The 17,028-nt window shown below is 41.2% G+C and overlaps 1 protein-coding gene across 1 annotated transcript in view; it reads left to right on the plus strand.

Annotated features, from left to right (window-relative positions):
- The window catches only part of KIAA0319 (KIAA0319 ortholog), a 40,993-nt gene extending 34,291 nt beyond the window's left edge, over positions 1-6,702 (plus strand). Inside the window, exons 16-19 of the mRNA XM_065398330.1 lie at positions 85-207; positions 3,004-3,094; positions 5,227-5,318; positions 6,524-6,702. Of these exons, the coding sequence (XP_065254402.1) occupies positions 85-207; positions 3,004-3,094; positions 5,227-5,318; positions 6,524-6,702 (485 nt within the window). The remainder of the gene's footprint in view (positions 1-84; positions 208-3,003; positions 3,095-5,226; positions 5,319-6,523) is intronic.
- The last annotated feature ends 10,326 nt before the right edge of the window (positions 6,703-17,028 follow it).

Below are 17,028 nucleotides of genomic sequence, written 5' to 3' on the forward strand. Positions count from 1 at the left end.
CCCCCACGTTAGTGCCTCAACAGAGTGTGCTTTACAAGTTGCCCTTTTACATTGTAATTATCTTCACCTTTGTTCTGTTCTTAGTCTGCCTTTTAAAATGCTCTGGACATGGTCACTGTGACCCCATCACAAAACGTTGTATTTGCTATCAGCTGTGGATGGAGAACTTGATCCAGCGTTACCTGAATGATGGAGAGAGTAATTGTGGTGAGTTTGGATGACATTGTGTGGTATGTTCCAAGAATGATTTCCCTTTCCTGTGTGTAGCAGTTCTGTAAATGTATCTATGAATATTACGCATGCTGAAAAACAATGAACAATACACACAACTGTACCAACCAACCAAACAAGGAAATGCAGTCATATGACATGAGAGAAGCAAGTCCGTATGGGCTTCATCCTGCACGTTGCCAAGCACTCTAGCCCAGTGGCTCTCAACCTTTCCGGACTACTGTACCCCTTTTAGGAGTTTGATTTGTCTTGTGTACCCCCAACCCCAAGTTTCACCTCACTTAAAAACTACTTGCTTACAAAATCAGACACAAAAATATAGAAGTGTCACAGCACTATTACTGAAAAATTGCTCACTTTCTCGTTGTTACCATATAATTATAAAATAAATCAATTGGAATATAAATAGTGTACTTACATTTCAGTGTATAGTATATAGAGCAGTATAAACAAGTCACTGTATGAAATTTTAGATTGTACTGGCTTCACTAGTGCTTTTTATGTAGTCTGTTGTAAAACTAGGCAAATATCTAGATGAGTTGATGTACTCCCTGGAAGATCTCTGAGTACCCCCAGGGATACAGGTGTCCCTGCTTGAGAACCACTGCTCTAGCCTGATCCATCAAAACACTTAGGACCTGCTTAACTTGAAGCACACGAACAATCTCATTGACATCAGTAGGACTTCTCATGTGCTTAACTGAAAGTATGTGCATAATTGCCAGATGGGACCAGAGTGCTCAGCACCTTATAGGATTGACCTTGATGTAACCGCTTCTTTAAAGGGGAAATTTATTTTTATGTAACAGGCAAAGCTTAGAAAAAAAAGACAGAGATAATGTTAGTGTAAACCTTTGTTACTTGGTAAAACTGTTGCTAATGTATATTGCAGAAAATTCGGTCTCCTTTCTCCAATTCTTTTCCCCCTTGGCTGTTTACTAAGATTTATTTTTCCCCAAAACAGTTTGTCAGAGTTCCATTTTGTAAGGTGCAGAACATCTCACTACCACGAACTGCAGTCAAAGTGGAGGGAACTCAGCAACCTGGCACCTCCGTGTGTGTGCTGTGACCCCATTACTGGCATTAGCAGTTACATGCACGGAAGGAAGGAAGAATGCACCTCACAGTTGGAGTTGTATTACTTGTGGAAATGGAGAAAATTTGGAAATGAATAATGAAAGAAAATTGGGGAGCTCTCTGGCTGTCCAGCCCCTCAATATTACACTGTGGAAGATGATCTGCATGAGAGTTTAAAGTGATTGAGAATCTTCTAAATAATACTAGATGGTGTCATTTAAATTTTTTTTTTCAAATTTTGCATAATGGTTTTAGGAGAAAAGTATAAAAATAGCTAAATGTTACTTCTGGGACACTTTGAAATTATTTTGGACCAGATGGATGTTTCTGTAGATAATCCTGATACTACACCTGCAGTTGCTTGGGAGTTTCTGATTTCTGCTCAGGTTAAGAGGAACAACACAGAGATAACACTCCACAGCATTCTGGCGGATGTGTTTTGTGCATCATGTTTTAATACGGTGGCCTAGATATTTGTAGCAGTAGCTACAAAATGCTTGTGTTTTATACTAAACAGTCTCGTGAGTTTTAAAAACTTGGCTTTTTTATTTGACCATTTTCACCATTTTCTTAATTTTCTTTATCTCCCATGTATTACAGTTACCTCTGGAAAATAGAGTTTAGTTGTCACTGGTTTATGTTTTATTGTTTGACAGGACTATCACTCCTTTGTTAGGCATACCCCTTTGACATCCTATTTGAAATCTCCTCTTCTATACTTAGTTTTAATAGCCTTAATTTAATTAAAAATTTCTAATAGCATTAGTTTAGCCAAAATACAATTCTATTCTTTGCATGGGACAGAGTCTCCTACTCTTATGTTGAGAAATACATTACTCCTCAAGTAGTCTGATTGATTGATTAATTTCTATAGCATCACTCGAGGAATAAGATACTACTCCCCATGAGCAAGGGTATCAGAATCTGTACCCATGTGTTTTGTACATAGGATTGCCAACTGTCTAATCACACAAACCCAAACACCCTTGCCCCGCCCTCTGCCCTGCCCCTTCTCTGAGGCCCTGCCCACTCCATCCCCCCCCTCACTCACTTTCACCAAGCTAGGGCAGAGGGTTGGGCACGGGCTCTGAGCTGGGGCCAAGGGATTCAGAGTGTTGGAGAGGGCTCTGGGCTGAGCCTGGGGCAGAGGGTTGGGGTGCAGGAGGAGGTGAGGGGTGCAGGCTTTGGGAGGGAGTTGGGTTCAGGAGGAGGCTCCGGGTTTGGGCAGGACGTTGGGGTGCAGGAGGGATCTCCCTGATCCTATGATATTTTTTTCAGTTTCTTCATATGAAGGAATTCTTTTTCTAACAGCACACTATCATCAATCACGTGCCCTATCAGAGCTGTACTGTACAGAAGGTGCATAAAGGTACACGTCTCACTTGGGTGAAATGCCCAAGCTGGAAAGAACCCAGTTTGACTTTGAGATCTCAGGCTGAATTTGCTGGGCTGGCAGGAGAAAAAATATATCTTACTTACAACCTGTGACTATTTGATCCGGAAGTCTAAGTCTCAGCAATGGTAAATAGGGACCCTGGTGATGTCATTTTTACAGATTCCCTTTTAAGAGAACAACTCTCAAGTTCCAATCAGTCTTAATGAAAAATGAAGCCGCACTCCACCTCATGGGATCAGTTATTGAGACAGTTACATTCATGATACCTTTGCACATCACTCTCTTGTTTTATTTTCTAGAATGGAGCATACTCTACGTGACAGTATCCACTTTCATTTTGGTTGTGCTCATGGTGAGCTTAGCGTGGCTCTGCATCTGCTACTGTAAGAGGTATGTGTTTTGTATCGTTTTCAGTGCAGTGTGTTTAAACGTGACGTCACTGCACCTCAGCATTAAACCACTCTGCTTGTCTCAAACACTCTACTGTCCTCTGTAGATATTTTTCTGTCTTTGGGTTTATATACTTACCCCACTGAGAAGCAGGACCTGTCCTTTGCCTGAGGTGCTTCTGGACACACTTTAAAAATACAGTTATAAAAAGAGGCTACTGCTGGAACCACCTACCACCTCTCCACCTAATAATTAACGTATATCCTAGTCCAGCGGCTGAAAACATATTTAAGATCTTTAAAATCCTCCCTCTAGAATCTTCCCAGTCTCTCACACCTAGATAAAGCCATATCTCCTGAAGGTCACTAAACTAGGGCTGTTTTGGACCTGGAGGAAGGAAACTATAAAGCAGAGGGTACTTCATGGAGAATGGCCATAGCTCGGCAGGTTGGGTCTGGCTTAGGTCCAAGGAAACTAGTCTGTACAAAGTATGCTAATGCTGTCTATCCCAGGAGCTTCTCCCTGCTTCCAGCTCTTTTTTTTGTCTGCCTTGTTGATATGCTTTTTCTGATCTCATTATCAATCTCAGGTGTGGCTACACTAGACAGGCTACACTGATTTAGCTATATCAGCATCACTACTCCAGCATATCCCCTTAGTGTAAAGCAGCCTACTCTGATGGAATGGATTTTTTTCCATTCGTGTAGGAACTGCAGTAGCTATGAATGACAGTAGCTATGGACAAAGAAGCATTCTTCTGTCGACATACCTGCATCTGCACTGGGGGATAGATTAGCATAGCTGTGGTGGTCCAGGGTGTGATTTTTTTTTTTTTTTTTTTTTCCGCCCCTCACCGACATAGCTATGTCGACCTAACTTTTAAGCATAAATCACGTGTCAGCAAGACAATTAGTAATTCTCTCCCAAGTAACGTGTTTGTCCACTTGGTCCTTGCTGGTGCAAGTCATTGGTGTGAATGTTTTGTTGCTTATCAAACTGCCCAGTAGAGAGACCGTTTGTTTTGATGAAACAAAAAATGAATTGTCTGGGTGTTTAGTCTTCCCCACAAAGACATTTTGAGGATAATGAGACATACAGGATATTGCTTGAAAAGCTGTCCCCCTTGGGCTGCTTTCTCTGACACGGGGGTGGCTGGTGTTGGACCTCTGAGACTGGCATGTGGCAGGGACTGGTGGAATTCCTGCATGGAACTGGGGCTCATCTGCCTCTCAGACTCTGCAGAGGGCATCTGACTGGTTGAGAGATCGACGTGGAGAGAAGGGGCAGGGACTGTGGAGGGGGGGTCAGAGGTAGGAGATATCCTTGGCCCCATGGGGTTTATAAGTAAATGATGGCATGGCTTCCAGGGACTGGATTGTTTTTTAGATACCTTTATTGACATCTCAGATTAAGTCAGCCTGTCTGGAGAGTGCAGAGTCCAAGTTATTTTTATTACTATTTATTTATTTAAATTGCAATAGTGCCCGCTATGTGCTTATCAAACAGGGGAGGTCAGTCCCTGCCCTGAAGGGCTTATCGTATAAAAAAGACAGACAGCAGAAAGGTGTGGGAAAGGGATACATCATACAAGCACATGCGTCGGACGAAGTGCGTATTCACCCACGAAAGCTTATGCTCCAATACATCTGTTAGTCCATAAGGTGCCACAGGACTCTTTGTTGCTTTGTAAATGAGCAAGTAACTCCTAGGATAAATCCATTACATAAATTCATAGGTGGAAACCCAGATCTGAAATCTGCTCTCTGTAAGGGCTAAACCAAAATGCTGGGTCTGGACACACCCCTAAGCTTTGGGAAAATTTTGTCCTGGAACCAAACTGTGTGCCTCAGGCCCATCTCTAGGTAGTGTAGAAGTCTGTTTCCTAGTTAAGCAGGCCCACTTTTGCCCACCATCTGCATATGAAAGAAAGACTTGCACTTAGTGGTGCAGATTCTGCTCCCATTTACATCAGCATCAATCAGGAGTGACTCTTGGAATAGGTGGAGTTACATCTGCGTAGAGATGGTGTGAGAGCAAAATTGGCATCTTTGGCTGTCCCTGTTCAGTGTATGTGTGTGAATTTATTTACTGTGCATGAGAACTTGATTTACTGGTAGTAACTTTCCTTTTAGCAGAAAGAGGACAAAGATAAGAAAGAAAACCAAATACACTATCCTAGATAACATAGATGACCAGGAGAGGATGGAGCTAAGGCCCAAATATGGTAAGATTTATTTTTTAATTGGGACCTTTCTTAGCAGTGGATCATTAAACTCCTATGTTTGTCTTAATTTTTGTTTAAGTTATTTACTACTTCTCATAACACAAGAACTAGGGATCACCAATGAAATTAATAGGCAGCAGGTTTAAAACCAATAAAAGGAAGTATTTCTTCACACAACGCACAGTCAACCTGTGGAACTCCTTGCCAGAGGATGTTGTGAAGACCAAGACCATAACAGGGATCAAAAAAGAACTAGATAAATTCATGGAGGATAGGTCCATCAATGGCTATTAGCCAGGATGGGCAGGGATGGTGTCCCTAGCCTCTGTTCACCAGAAGCTGGGAATGGGCGACAGGGGGTGGATCACTTGATGATTACCTGTTCTGTTCATTCCCTCTGGGGCACCTGGCATTGGCCACTGTCAGAAGACAGGATACTGGGCTAGACCCAGTATGGCTGTTCTTATGTTATGTTCTTAATTTTATAGCAGTTAGTTACAACGTTCTCTTCCATACATATTTTCTTCATTTTAAAAGAAAACATGAAAACAACTTTTAACTTTGTAACATGTTAAAAAAACAAAAAACAAAACAAACAAAAACCCTGCTTTTCTAGCTAATACATAGCAATGTTGCATGGCCCAAATATGTCACATTTAACTTCAGTGGGCTTTGGAGCATGCCCCTAGTTAACAGCTTCCATTCACAATGAAAGGCTTTTAATTTTAATTTCCCTCAGTCTAATGGGGGGAAACTTGCAGTGGAGGAAAACCTCCTGAACAATAGACATCCTAAAAAGTAATACATTCACCCAGGAGCACAGAATTTTCGTGGTCAATCTTAGAGCTGTGTGTGTGGATAGATTTAATTGATTGGTTCAAACTGTTAGAAAGGACTGTGCTGCGTGATGAGATGCTTTAAATGAATTGTGAACATCTGTAGTAAAATAGAGGCAGAACAAGGCACAAGGCGCTGGCTGCTCAGATAGTATCAATATGTCAATCTCCATTGCGGTCCATGGAGTATCTGGCCCCCAATATTTAGTGTTTGTTTGTATAATCTTTAATATGGATGGTGGTCTGAATAGTTACTCTTCAAGGCAGTGCAGCCCAGCATCACTGACTTTGCACAACACTACACAGGGGAGAGGTTACTAAATTTAAAAGTAAAACTTTCCAGAGAATCTTTTGGTTTGATATTTTCAGGTATAAAACACAGAAGTACAGAACACAATTCCAGTCTGATGGTTTCAGAGTCCGAGTTCGACAGCGACCAGGACACTATCTTCAGCAGAGAAAAGGTCGGAAGAGAGAATCCTAAGAACATCATGAATGGTTCTGTCAAAAATGGAGTTTCCTTCACCTATAGCTCGAAAGACAGATAATTGAATGAGTGTAAAATGAAAGGACGTGCTGATTTGACACACCAAGAAAGTGTTGATCCACCTTTTGTTTTTCAAAATCAAAAGCTTCCTAAAATTTATCCTAACAGCAGATGAAGTAAAATTCCAGTACAGTGATGGGGGGATTAAACAGACAACTAACTCTTGTCATTTGGTGTAAGAAGCACATTTAATTCCTCCTTTGCTCTGTGCTGAACATTTATGTATAAGTGTCAGCAGACACTTTTCCTATAGTAGACCAATGAATCACTGCTATGACCCCAGCCAGGAGTGTTCTGTTACGAACAACGGTGACTGTCTGTCTGAGGCTTTGAGCTATATACAGGCTGTGTCTTTACTTTGTTTCCATCACTTGGAGGAGCACTGTTATGTTATGTAGCTAATGTAAAACAGTAAAAGCCAACATTCAGAGTTTCCCTTCTAGCTGCAAAGAGCAGAGTTTTGCTACAAGCTCCATCTTCATATACAGTTTTTAAGTTGGATACAGAAAGGGGAGGTCCATAGATAGCATTTTTAATACATAGTATTTGCCTCTACGCTCTGCTTTATGACTGTGGTTTTTAGGGTAGCACGCCTCAGGTGAAAATGCCTCTGCCTCTGTTTTCAAGGGATGTTTACTATCTAGCCGTTTCACTTAATCAGCTGCAAGCTAATGCGATACATTTGTATCCTGTACAAAGCATATGCCCCCTATATTTACGTCGAAAAAATGACGGCAGTACAGAAATCCTGCCTTTTATTCTCTTCCGTTATGATGACTGAGACATGTATTTCTGTTCCCTCTGGGGCCTGAAGACCCAAGCCAGGGGTATGTAATAAAGAGGAGAGAGGGGCAGGGAGGACTTAGCACCTGCATGCCTCCTGCTATGTGTTGAGCACCCTAAACTTCCTTTGGCTTAAATGGGAGTTTAAGTGGGCTTAGGACCTTTCAAGATTGGACCCTTAATGCACTTAAATTGAGATGGACACTAGACTATGTCGGCCGGGGAGTGTTAGAATGTGTCAAGGCTGTTACTGAGCAAAGGCTTGTAACAAAGAGCCATAGAGGAAGCGGGAGCTTTGAACACACAGTAAGGATTTGTTAGGGCTGACTGAAACTTTTACTTGAATATTAGAGGGGGGTTTTGTTTACCCTTTGCTAGGGGGTTGGCTGTCGTGGGTCAGGAAGAAGGGCAAGACTCTGAGTTTTGAGCTCACTGTTGTTCATAATTCAGCACCCAGGTATTATTCAGGGGTGCCATATTTGAAGCGCCCCATCACGTCCTTGAGATCTGTGTAAAAGGAGAACCCAGGACTTAATTTGTTCATGGCTACGGTGGTGGGGGATACAGACCAGTCAGCTTAACTTCAGTACCCAGGAAGTTAATGGAGCAAATAATTAAGTAATCAATTGGTGAAGACCTAATAGATAATAAGGTGATAAGTAACAGCATGAATTTGTCAAGAACAAATCATGTCAAACCAACTCAATAGCTTTCTTTGACAGGGTAACAAGCCTTGTGGATGGGGAAGCAGTAGATGTGGTATGTCTTGACTTTAGTAAGGCTTTTGATACAGTCTCGCAGGACCTTCTCATAAATAAGCTAGGGAAATACAACCTAGATGGAGCTACTATAAGGTAGGTGCATAACTGGTTAGAAAACCGTTCCCAGAGAGTAGTTATCAGTGGTTCACAGGCAAGCTGGAAGGGCATAACAAGTTGGCTCCCGCAGGGATTGGTTCTGGGTCCAGTTCTGTTCAATATCTTCATCAATGATTTAGATAATGGCATAGAGAGTACATTTATAAAGCTTGCGGACGATACCAAGCTGGGAGGGGTTGCAAGTGCTTTGGAGGATAGGATTAAAATTCAAAATGATCTGGAGAAATGGTCTGAAGTAAATAGGATGAAATTCAATAAGGACAAATACAATCAGTTGCACACATACAAAATGGGAAATGACTGCCTAAGAGCTAAGAAGGAGTACTGCAGAAAGGGATCTGGGGGTCATGGTGGATCACAAGCTAAATCTGAGTCAACAGTGTAACACTGTTGCAAAAAAAGCAAACCTCATTCTGGGATGTATTAGCAGGAATGTTGTAAGCAAGACATGAGAAATAATTCTTCCGCTCTACTCTGCGCTGATTAGGCCTCAACTGGAGTATTGTGTCCAGTCCTGGGTGCCACATTTCAGGAAAGATGTGGACAAATTGCGAAAATCCAGAGAAGAGCAACCAAATAACTAAAAGTCTAGAAAACATGACCTATGAGGGAAGATTGGAAAATATAATCCCAACTACACATACATAATGATGGATTATAAATTAGCTATTACCACTCAAGAAAAAGAAACCCAATTTTTTCAATGTGCATTATTTTGTTCTTATCAGTGATGAATTTCATCTGCCATTTTGTTGTAATTCTTTGCAGTCAGCTTTGGATTTAACTATATTGAATAATTTTGTATCATCTGCAAACTTTGCCACTTCACTGTTCACTCCCTTTTCCAGATCATTAATGAATATGTTGAACAGCGCAGATCCCAGATCCTTCGGGGACCCTGCTGTTTACCTCTCTCCGTTGTGAAAACTAACTATTTATTCCGACCTTTTGTTTCTGATCCTTTAACCAGTTACTGATCCATGAGAGGACCTTCCCTCTTATCCCATGATTACTTAGTTTCCTTAAGAGCCTCTGGTGAGGGACCTTGGGCTTTCTGAAAATCCAAGTACACTATATCCACTGGATCACCCATATTCACATGCTTGTTGATGGAGGCATGACTTGCCTTTACAAAAGACTGTCTCTTCCATAACAAATCGTGTTTATTTGTGTCTGATCATTCTTTTCTTTACTATAGTTTCTACCAGTTTGCCTGGTAGTGACATTAGGCTCACTGGTCAAGATCTCCTTGGGTGCCCTTTTTAAATATCAGTGTTAAATTAACTACCTTTCAGTCAGCTGGTGCAGAGTTTCAGTGATAGGTTACATACTACAGTTAATAGTTTTGCAATTTCATATTTGAGTTCCTTCAGAACTCTTTGGTGAATACCGTCTGGTCCTGGTGACTTATTACTGTTTAATCTTCTATTGACACATCAATGTGGGATAGTACTTCAGATTTTGTGGTCAAAAAAGAAAAGTCAGTATCGCCCCCACATCCTCTGCAGTGAAAATCGATGCAAAGAATTCATTTAGCTTTTCTGCAATGGCCTTGTCTTCCCTGAATGCTCCTTTCGCATCTTGGTATTCTAGTGGTTCTGTTGTCTGGTTGGGAGGGTTCCTGCTTCTGATGTACATCAAAAAATTCTTACTGTTAGTTTTTGTGTCTTTAGCAAGTCGCTTCTCAAATTCTTTTGTGGCCTCCCTTATACTTGAACACGTAACCTGTCAGAGTTTGTGGCACCTTCCTATTATCTTCACTAGGATTAGACTTTCAAATTTGAAAGGATGCCTTTTTGCCGCTAACGGCCTTCACTGCTCTGCTGTTTAGCGATGGTGGCATTCTTTTTGTCCTCCTATTATTTTTTTTTCTGATTTGTGGTATAGATTTATTCTGAGCCTCTGTTATGGTGTTTTTAAATAGTCCTCATTCTGCTTGCAGGCATTTGACCCTTGTGACAAATCCTTTTGATTTCCATCTAACAAGCATGCTCATTTTTGTGTAGTTCTCCTTTTTAAGTTAAATGTTAATACCTTTCTGGCTCTGAGAATTTGTGATATCAAATATTAATATCCTCAGTGGTCCTTAAGTCTAGCATGACTTTTTTGTCAGGCATTCAGGACTGAATATAACAAGCCCTGAACTTTGGATCAGTGTAATTTTTATTTCTAATAATGCTGAATTCCTGGAGTCTCTGCCCAGGCAATTCCCAGAACTGGGAGGGCAAGGCTATTAACTGGTAGAGTTAAATGCATTGGTGGAACTGAGTGGGGAATTCTGACTATTTTTATGGACTGCACTGGACTTGAAGAACTCAAGATCCACTCTGACAGACAAAATAAAAATATTAAAAATGCTCCAGGGTGCTGGGAACTACTCAGAAAATTCCCACACTTACTATACAAGCAGCTGAGGGTTGAAATGCTAACGCTCTACACGAAAGCATCAATACGTTAATAAGGACAACCATGGCAACTATGTTCTTGCCTGCATCCCTTCAAAATTAAGCCCTGAGTGCAGTTGATATAGTGAAGATTCTCACACTCATTACTAGAAGAGGCATTTAATAAGTTCACAAACTAATTGTTGCATGGGGGGCATCATACTTACAGAACATAAAACTACGCCACTATAAGCAAGCCAAAACCGTGTTTTGGGTTTTTGTTGTTTTTTTTTTTTAACCTTCGCAGACAAAGTGCTTCTGCAGTACGAGGTGAAATTTAGCTGGACATGTCTGACAAGAACAGTAAAAACAAAGCCTCTGTCTTCTAATTCAACCCCTGAGCTGTTGCTGATTTTGTTAACTGTTGTTTGACGGTCATGACCAAGTTACATTTGACAAGCCCAGTTATCTCATCTCTTGTTTCACACTTGTCAGATATATTTCCAACTCCCTTCTGGGAGGACAAAAGGAACTTTAACAGCCTCATTGTCAAGTGCACCAGATACAGCTGTAGTTCAGGCACCTCCCAGGCGCCCCCCCCCCCCCCCCCCCGTGTTGCCAGACATGCTTGCCTATGTGATGCTAATTTTATTTTATTCAGCAGATTGTCTTGAGGAAATGGAAGTGCACATGCTCATGCAGGGGGATTCATCTGCAGAGAGTTTAACAGCACAGTGTGTATTGTCTCCATTCTTTATTCTACCCCTTCAAACCTGAGAGCAGCTCAAAAATGCTAGAGTTTAACATTCCTCAGACAGCTCTGGCCTTCTTCAAACAATCACAGGCCAAAACCTTCAGGGCCCCCCCCCCATTTAAGCAAAATTCCTGTCAAACTTTGTGGGTGTATTGCCTGTATAACGAGTGTGGGTTTTGGTCTTTGCTATGTTGAGATGATAATGGAGTAAGTTATAGTGACCTTGAGTTTCGGGTGGCGATGGTGCAGAGAAAATGACAATTGTCACCTGCTGGACAATTTATGGAAGACTGGTCTGAGAAATAGAGATGAATGGTGAGCATCCCTCTAGAAGGGCGAGTGGGATAAGAAAGTGGGGAAGGGAGGTCCTAAAGCATAAGGAAGAGTTGTACTTTAGGATGATTCTGGACACAGCTCAGTGTCAGATCCAGGTGTAGCAAGGGAGAAAAAAGCCCAAAGGTTTGAAACTGATAGTACTTTAAATGAAAATACATTTCCCTGTAGCATAGGCAATGAATTAAGTGCAGGTCAGCCACAAATCAGTACTTTGCCTCTGTATAGAAGCATAGTGCCCTGTGTGTGGGTGAGCTATTGCAGACTTTCTAATAGGAATCTGTCTCTAGAAAATGTTATATATTGTAAATGATAATATATTATAACTGGAACCATTTCTGAAGTGATTATGTAGCCTTCCTAATAAAGATCTGTCTTTCCTTCTATGAGGCTCGGTCATGTGTCCTTGTGGATGTTGCATTCTTCTGTATCTGAGGCTCAATTCTGAGGTCAGAGCAGTATAGTAAAAACAATTACCTGCTTTAGCTTTTCTGTTCATACGCCAAACCATAAGAGTTAGTTTAATTGTTTTTGACCCTTCTTTGTGCTGAGTGGCAAGGAAAATATGAGAGGTAGGAATGAGTTCAGTATATTGAAGAAGAGGACAAAGAAGCCAGAAACTCAAATTATAATTGCAGCTCTCAGAGAGGGGCTGTCTATACTAGAACTGTGCAAATAACTGATTTTGTTGGTTTGCTAGCAACTACATAAAAATCAGGGGGGGGGGGAATGTTTTGGGTCAACCTGACAAAGAAATGTTTCAAAGTTTTCAGTGAATTGAAGTCAAAAGATTTCATTTTGTGAGACTGAGCATTTTTTTTGGGGGGGAGGGTCAGAGTGTTTATTAACGTCTTTAATAAAATCGACAGACACTTCAAAACTTCAAATCAAAATGTTTTACTAGCTGTTTAAATAAAACCTGCTTTCTTTATCATGAGCTAAGTATTGTTATAACAGAGTGCCCTTTTCAGATAAAGGGAATAGCCCCAGCCATCCCCTTGGACATGTGGGTACAAGTGGCAACTTCATGCCTTGCTACAGGTAAGAGGATGGAGCACTTATGATTCTTAAGTGTTCTGTATAGTGGCATGGCCTGTAGCCTTCAGAACTGTATAACACTTAAGCAAGCATAATCCTGCTCCTCCCTTATACTAGGCATTTCCAACTCGGCCAGGAGTTCTGCACTAGGGCCAGCTGCAACAAGTTTTGTCCATCCTAGCATTGAAAAGTGACTTTGTTAAACAATGAAAACATAAGATTCCCTATTTTTGCCTCAGTTACAGATCAGATTTGTTTATAAGTAAAATGTCCTAATGACAAGGCGTGCAAGCTCAGTCTGAGATGTGAAAACCAAGTCAAGCTCTCCTTGTCCACATGCCATTGGCTACGTTCTGCCTTCATTTACACAAGTGCATCTCCATTGTTTTCAAGAGGATACACGTGTAGTTAATTGTCTTCCACAGGGTTGCATTTTATCCTATAGCTTAATTAAAATTCTGATGATGAACAGAAAGGAACAAGACCACAGCTTCCCCCTAGATGCTATGTCTCGATAGTAGTAAAAGGAGTAAATAAATCCCCCACTCTTTTCATCCATCACTACAGCAGCCAGTTATGATGCTGAATACACCCTGGGAACAGAACTGCTGAGCCAGCAGGAACTAATTTTACAGTCACAGTTTCGCTCTGAATTGTACTTTCAGGTAGGAATATGCTCAGGTGATCAAGACCACATGACCTGATCCAGTCATTTGGAGACAAATGCTGCCTCAAAGTTTCCTAGGAAAAGGGGTCTTGTATAGGAGATGCTACAGATAACAGCTAAACTTTATCCTCTGAGTTGTGTATGCCCTACTTAATTCTCTATGAAGTTTGTCTTCCAGACATCTCAGCAGAGGGAGAAACAGAACATACCTTATGATGTCAAATTGTAGGGTTAGGGCCAAAGTCATTTCCCTAGGGCTACCCCAAATGAAAATGGCCGTTATAAGATGGAAGGCAATCCTAGTGCCAAGTCACTGGTTACTGAGCACTCCTTATTCACGGGATTGCAAAATTTCCTACATGGAACACCTGCACAATAGGATGAAGAAATTTACCAGTTATTTCAGACTGGTACCCTAGCAGACAAGCCCATTGGTGAGTTTCACAAAACTCAATCTGTAGAAACTGAAATATGTCTCTATGAAGAGGGCAGATTTTCCAAGTTTTCCTTAGGAAGTGAATATGCAGCAGAGTGCAAGCTACTTGGCTTGTGTAAGATAGTTGTTAGACTTGTACATCTCACTGTCAAATCAAAGTGCAGCGCAACATGCTAGCTACTTTCTCCAAGCAGAATTCAAGTTCTGACAGATACCAGGCAAATTTTACAGATTAAGTACTACAGATGCGTCTACTACTATAATCACGCTGAATGCCACACAATATGGCAATGCACTTTTTATTGCCTCTGCAGGACCAACTTTCTGGGAAGCCTTAGGATCAAGAGCCTCCTTCACTTATTTTGCTCAACTGAACTAAGTTGGTCAAGGCAGCATGTTGGTGGGGAAATGCGTTACTTAAAGTAACTTACTGAAAAAGCATTCCTACGGTGGTCAGAAATGTTCTTGTGTCTGCTGGGAGAAAAAACAATGCAGACCTAAAAAGCTACTGGGTGTAAACTATCGCTTGTGACAGGTCCACCATCCTGATTTAAGAATGCCTGATGTATTATTAGTTCCTGACCACCCGGGCTATTGAGAATCTTTATTACCTAGTATTTGTAAAATGCTTGAAGATGCTCAGATGAAAGACAAATGTGCAAATCATTGCCTTTTGAAGTGACGTAACTGTTTGATAAATTCAAGAGATTGCCATCTGGTGGTCTAAACTCCTGTCACTTACAAAACAGCCTCTGTTGAATGTACACAGCATGCATTTCTTCCACTGTTTGGCTTATCTGAAATAAATGAAAACTAATGCAAATCTACGGAACCTGGACTTAAACAGCAATTGAGTATTAAATAGCCTAATTAACCATCAATTTAACACTGAAAAAATGAATGCACACAATATCCAATGCTTTCACAGGTTTTAGATATTTATTACTTGAAAACACAGTTCAGTTTCTTTGTTAAGTAGTATGCGTTCTTTGAACACCCACACACATTACATTAGAAAAAAGCTAGACAATGACAAACTAATCATACTTGAATTATTACATTTTAGTTTGTGTATGTCTTTTGTTAAAGGATCATAGTTTTTGATAAGAGTACATTTGTAAGAAAGATCCATTTGTGCTCTTTGATGTAGACATTACCTAGACAACCATACATATTCAAACACTGAAGTCCAGGCATGGAGGAAAACTTGACAAACTTTTTTTTAAAGTTAACCCAAGATACTGTTAAAGTTATGTAACAAAAGGTTTGTGCTTCCTGTTGTCGGACACAGTTTAAAGATATCTTATGCTGGGTAAAGAGTAAAAATTTACTCAAGTTTTATTTAATTCTACTCAGAGAAGAAAATCCAGCCTCATAAAACAAGACACCAAGATTTTAAGACAACCAACAGTGTTGCATCTGACATGGAGGCAACCGGTCAGAGCAGTGCAATTTGAGTGCCTGGCTGAAATGACAGATGGGTCTACCTGTCTAAGGTACTTAAAAAATTGCCTGTGTGCTTGCCGTATTTAAGCTATTGTACTTTGGGATGTAGCAAGTACTGGCTGTATTTTTGTGCAGCACCCTCTGCTGTATAAGAAATGGATGAGTAAGGCCTTGGCTACACTCGCGGACTCACAGCGCTGCCGCGGCAGCGCTGTGAAGCGCGAGTGTAGTCGCGCCACCAGCGCTGCGAGAGCTCTCTCACAGCGCTGCGAGAGCTCCACCTCTCCGAGGGGAATAGCTTGCAGCGCTGCAAGGGAGCGTGCAGCGCTGCAGGCGCTGATTACACTGGCGCGTTACAGCGCTGCACTCGCTGCGCTCAGGGGGGGTGTTTTTTCACACCCCTGAGCACAGCAAGTGCAGCGCTGTGAATTGCCAGTGTAGCCAAGGCCTAAGATACCTTGTTCTAGCTGCCCTACTTTCATATATGCCATAACACAATGCTCTCAAAAAATCAGGGCGCTATGTATGCTCATCTGCAAGAGTTTAAAAAGTGGTTAATATAAACAGGTACATCTGTCTTCTTCTTATTAACTCCAAAAGCACACACTGCAGTTGATAAAGCCTCAGGGCCTTCATTTTTATATGTATTGCATTAGGGACTTCTGTAAGGGCAATGAGTGTCCTTTCCAAACCTTGTTTGTGGCATCACTTCAGCACAATGCACTCATGCATTTTACATGGACAGTAAAGAATGCGCTCCAGCCACACCCAGTGTAATACAAAAATCATCTAAACATTTAAAATGTTGAGTAGCAATTAACACTACTCTATGTGCGCTTGAGAAGGCTGTGTGAAGCTCCGCTCCACCTTGCTTTTCTGTTAATCCTAAGTGTCATTCCAAAAATAATTTCCCCCTACCTTGGTTTAATTGAATACCATTGCCTATTTGACAGGGTACATTCATCTAGAGAGAGCGGTCAGCTCACTTTCATTCTGTAATTAAATGTGAATGTCTGGCTAAACAGCAGTTAGCCAAAAATGAAAACACACAACTTCTACTCCCCAGCCTCTGAAAAGCCAGTTTAAAATTTTCTATAGGATCTTCTGAGGAAGTTTAGTTTGGTGAATAAAGTGCTTATTTTAAGTCAAAATAATGTTAATACACCATTATTTGCTTCACATTAAGGAACTTTTACATCACCTTTTAATGATGCTTTCAGTTGAGGCTACATGGACTAAGGGGATGACATACAAAGTCTGCCTCTGAAGACCTATACAATCCTTATTAGGTTGTAAGTTAGATGAGTTTGGGGTTTTGTCCCACTCCGCGATGGACATCTGCCCATGTGACAAGGAGTCCAAGCTAGGGCCTGTCCGCATTTAAGGCACAAAGCCGCAGGAGCAGTACAGCCTGCTGGGGCTCTGTAGTTGAGCAAGCTAAAGTGGCTCTTTGAAGGAGTGGGAGGAAAGCACTCCTTGAAAAAGTTGGTTGGCAACATTTATGTTGATGACCATCCTCTTCCCTTTCCCAGGTGGGGCCATACTGGTCTTGCACAGGGGAATGAATGGATTTATATTGTCATGTGGAGTTCATTTGCATAAATCTTG

This window comes from Emys orbicularis, chromosome 2 (genome assembly GCF_028017835.1).
Source record: "Emys orbicularis isolate rEmyOrb1 chromosome 2, rEmyOrb1.hap1, whole genome shotgun sequence".
Classification (NCBI taxonomy): Eukaryota; Metazoa; Chordata; order Testudines; family Emydidae; genus Emys; species Emys orbicularis.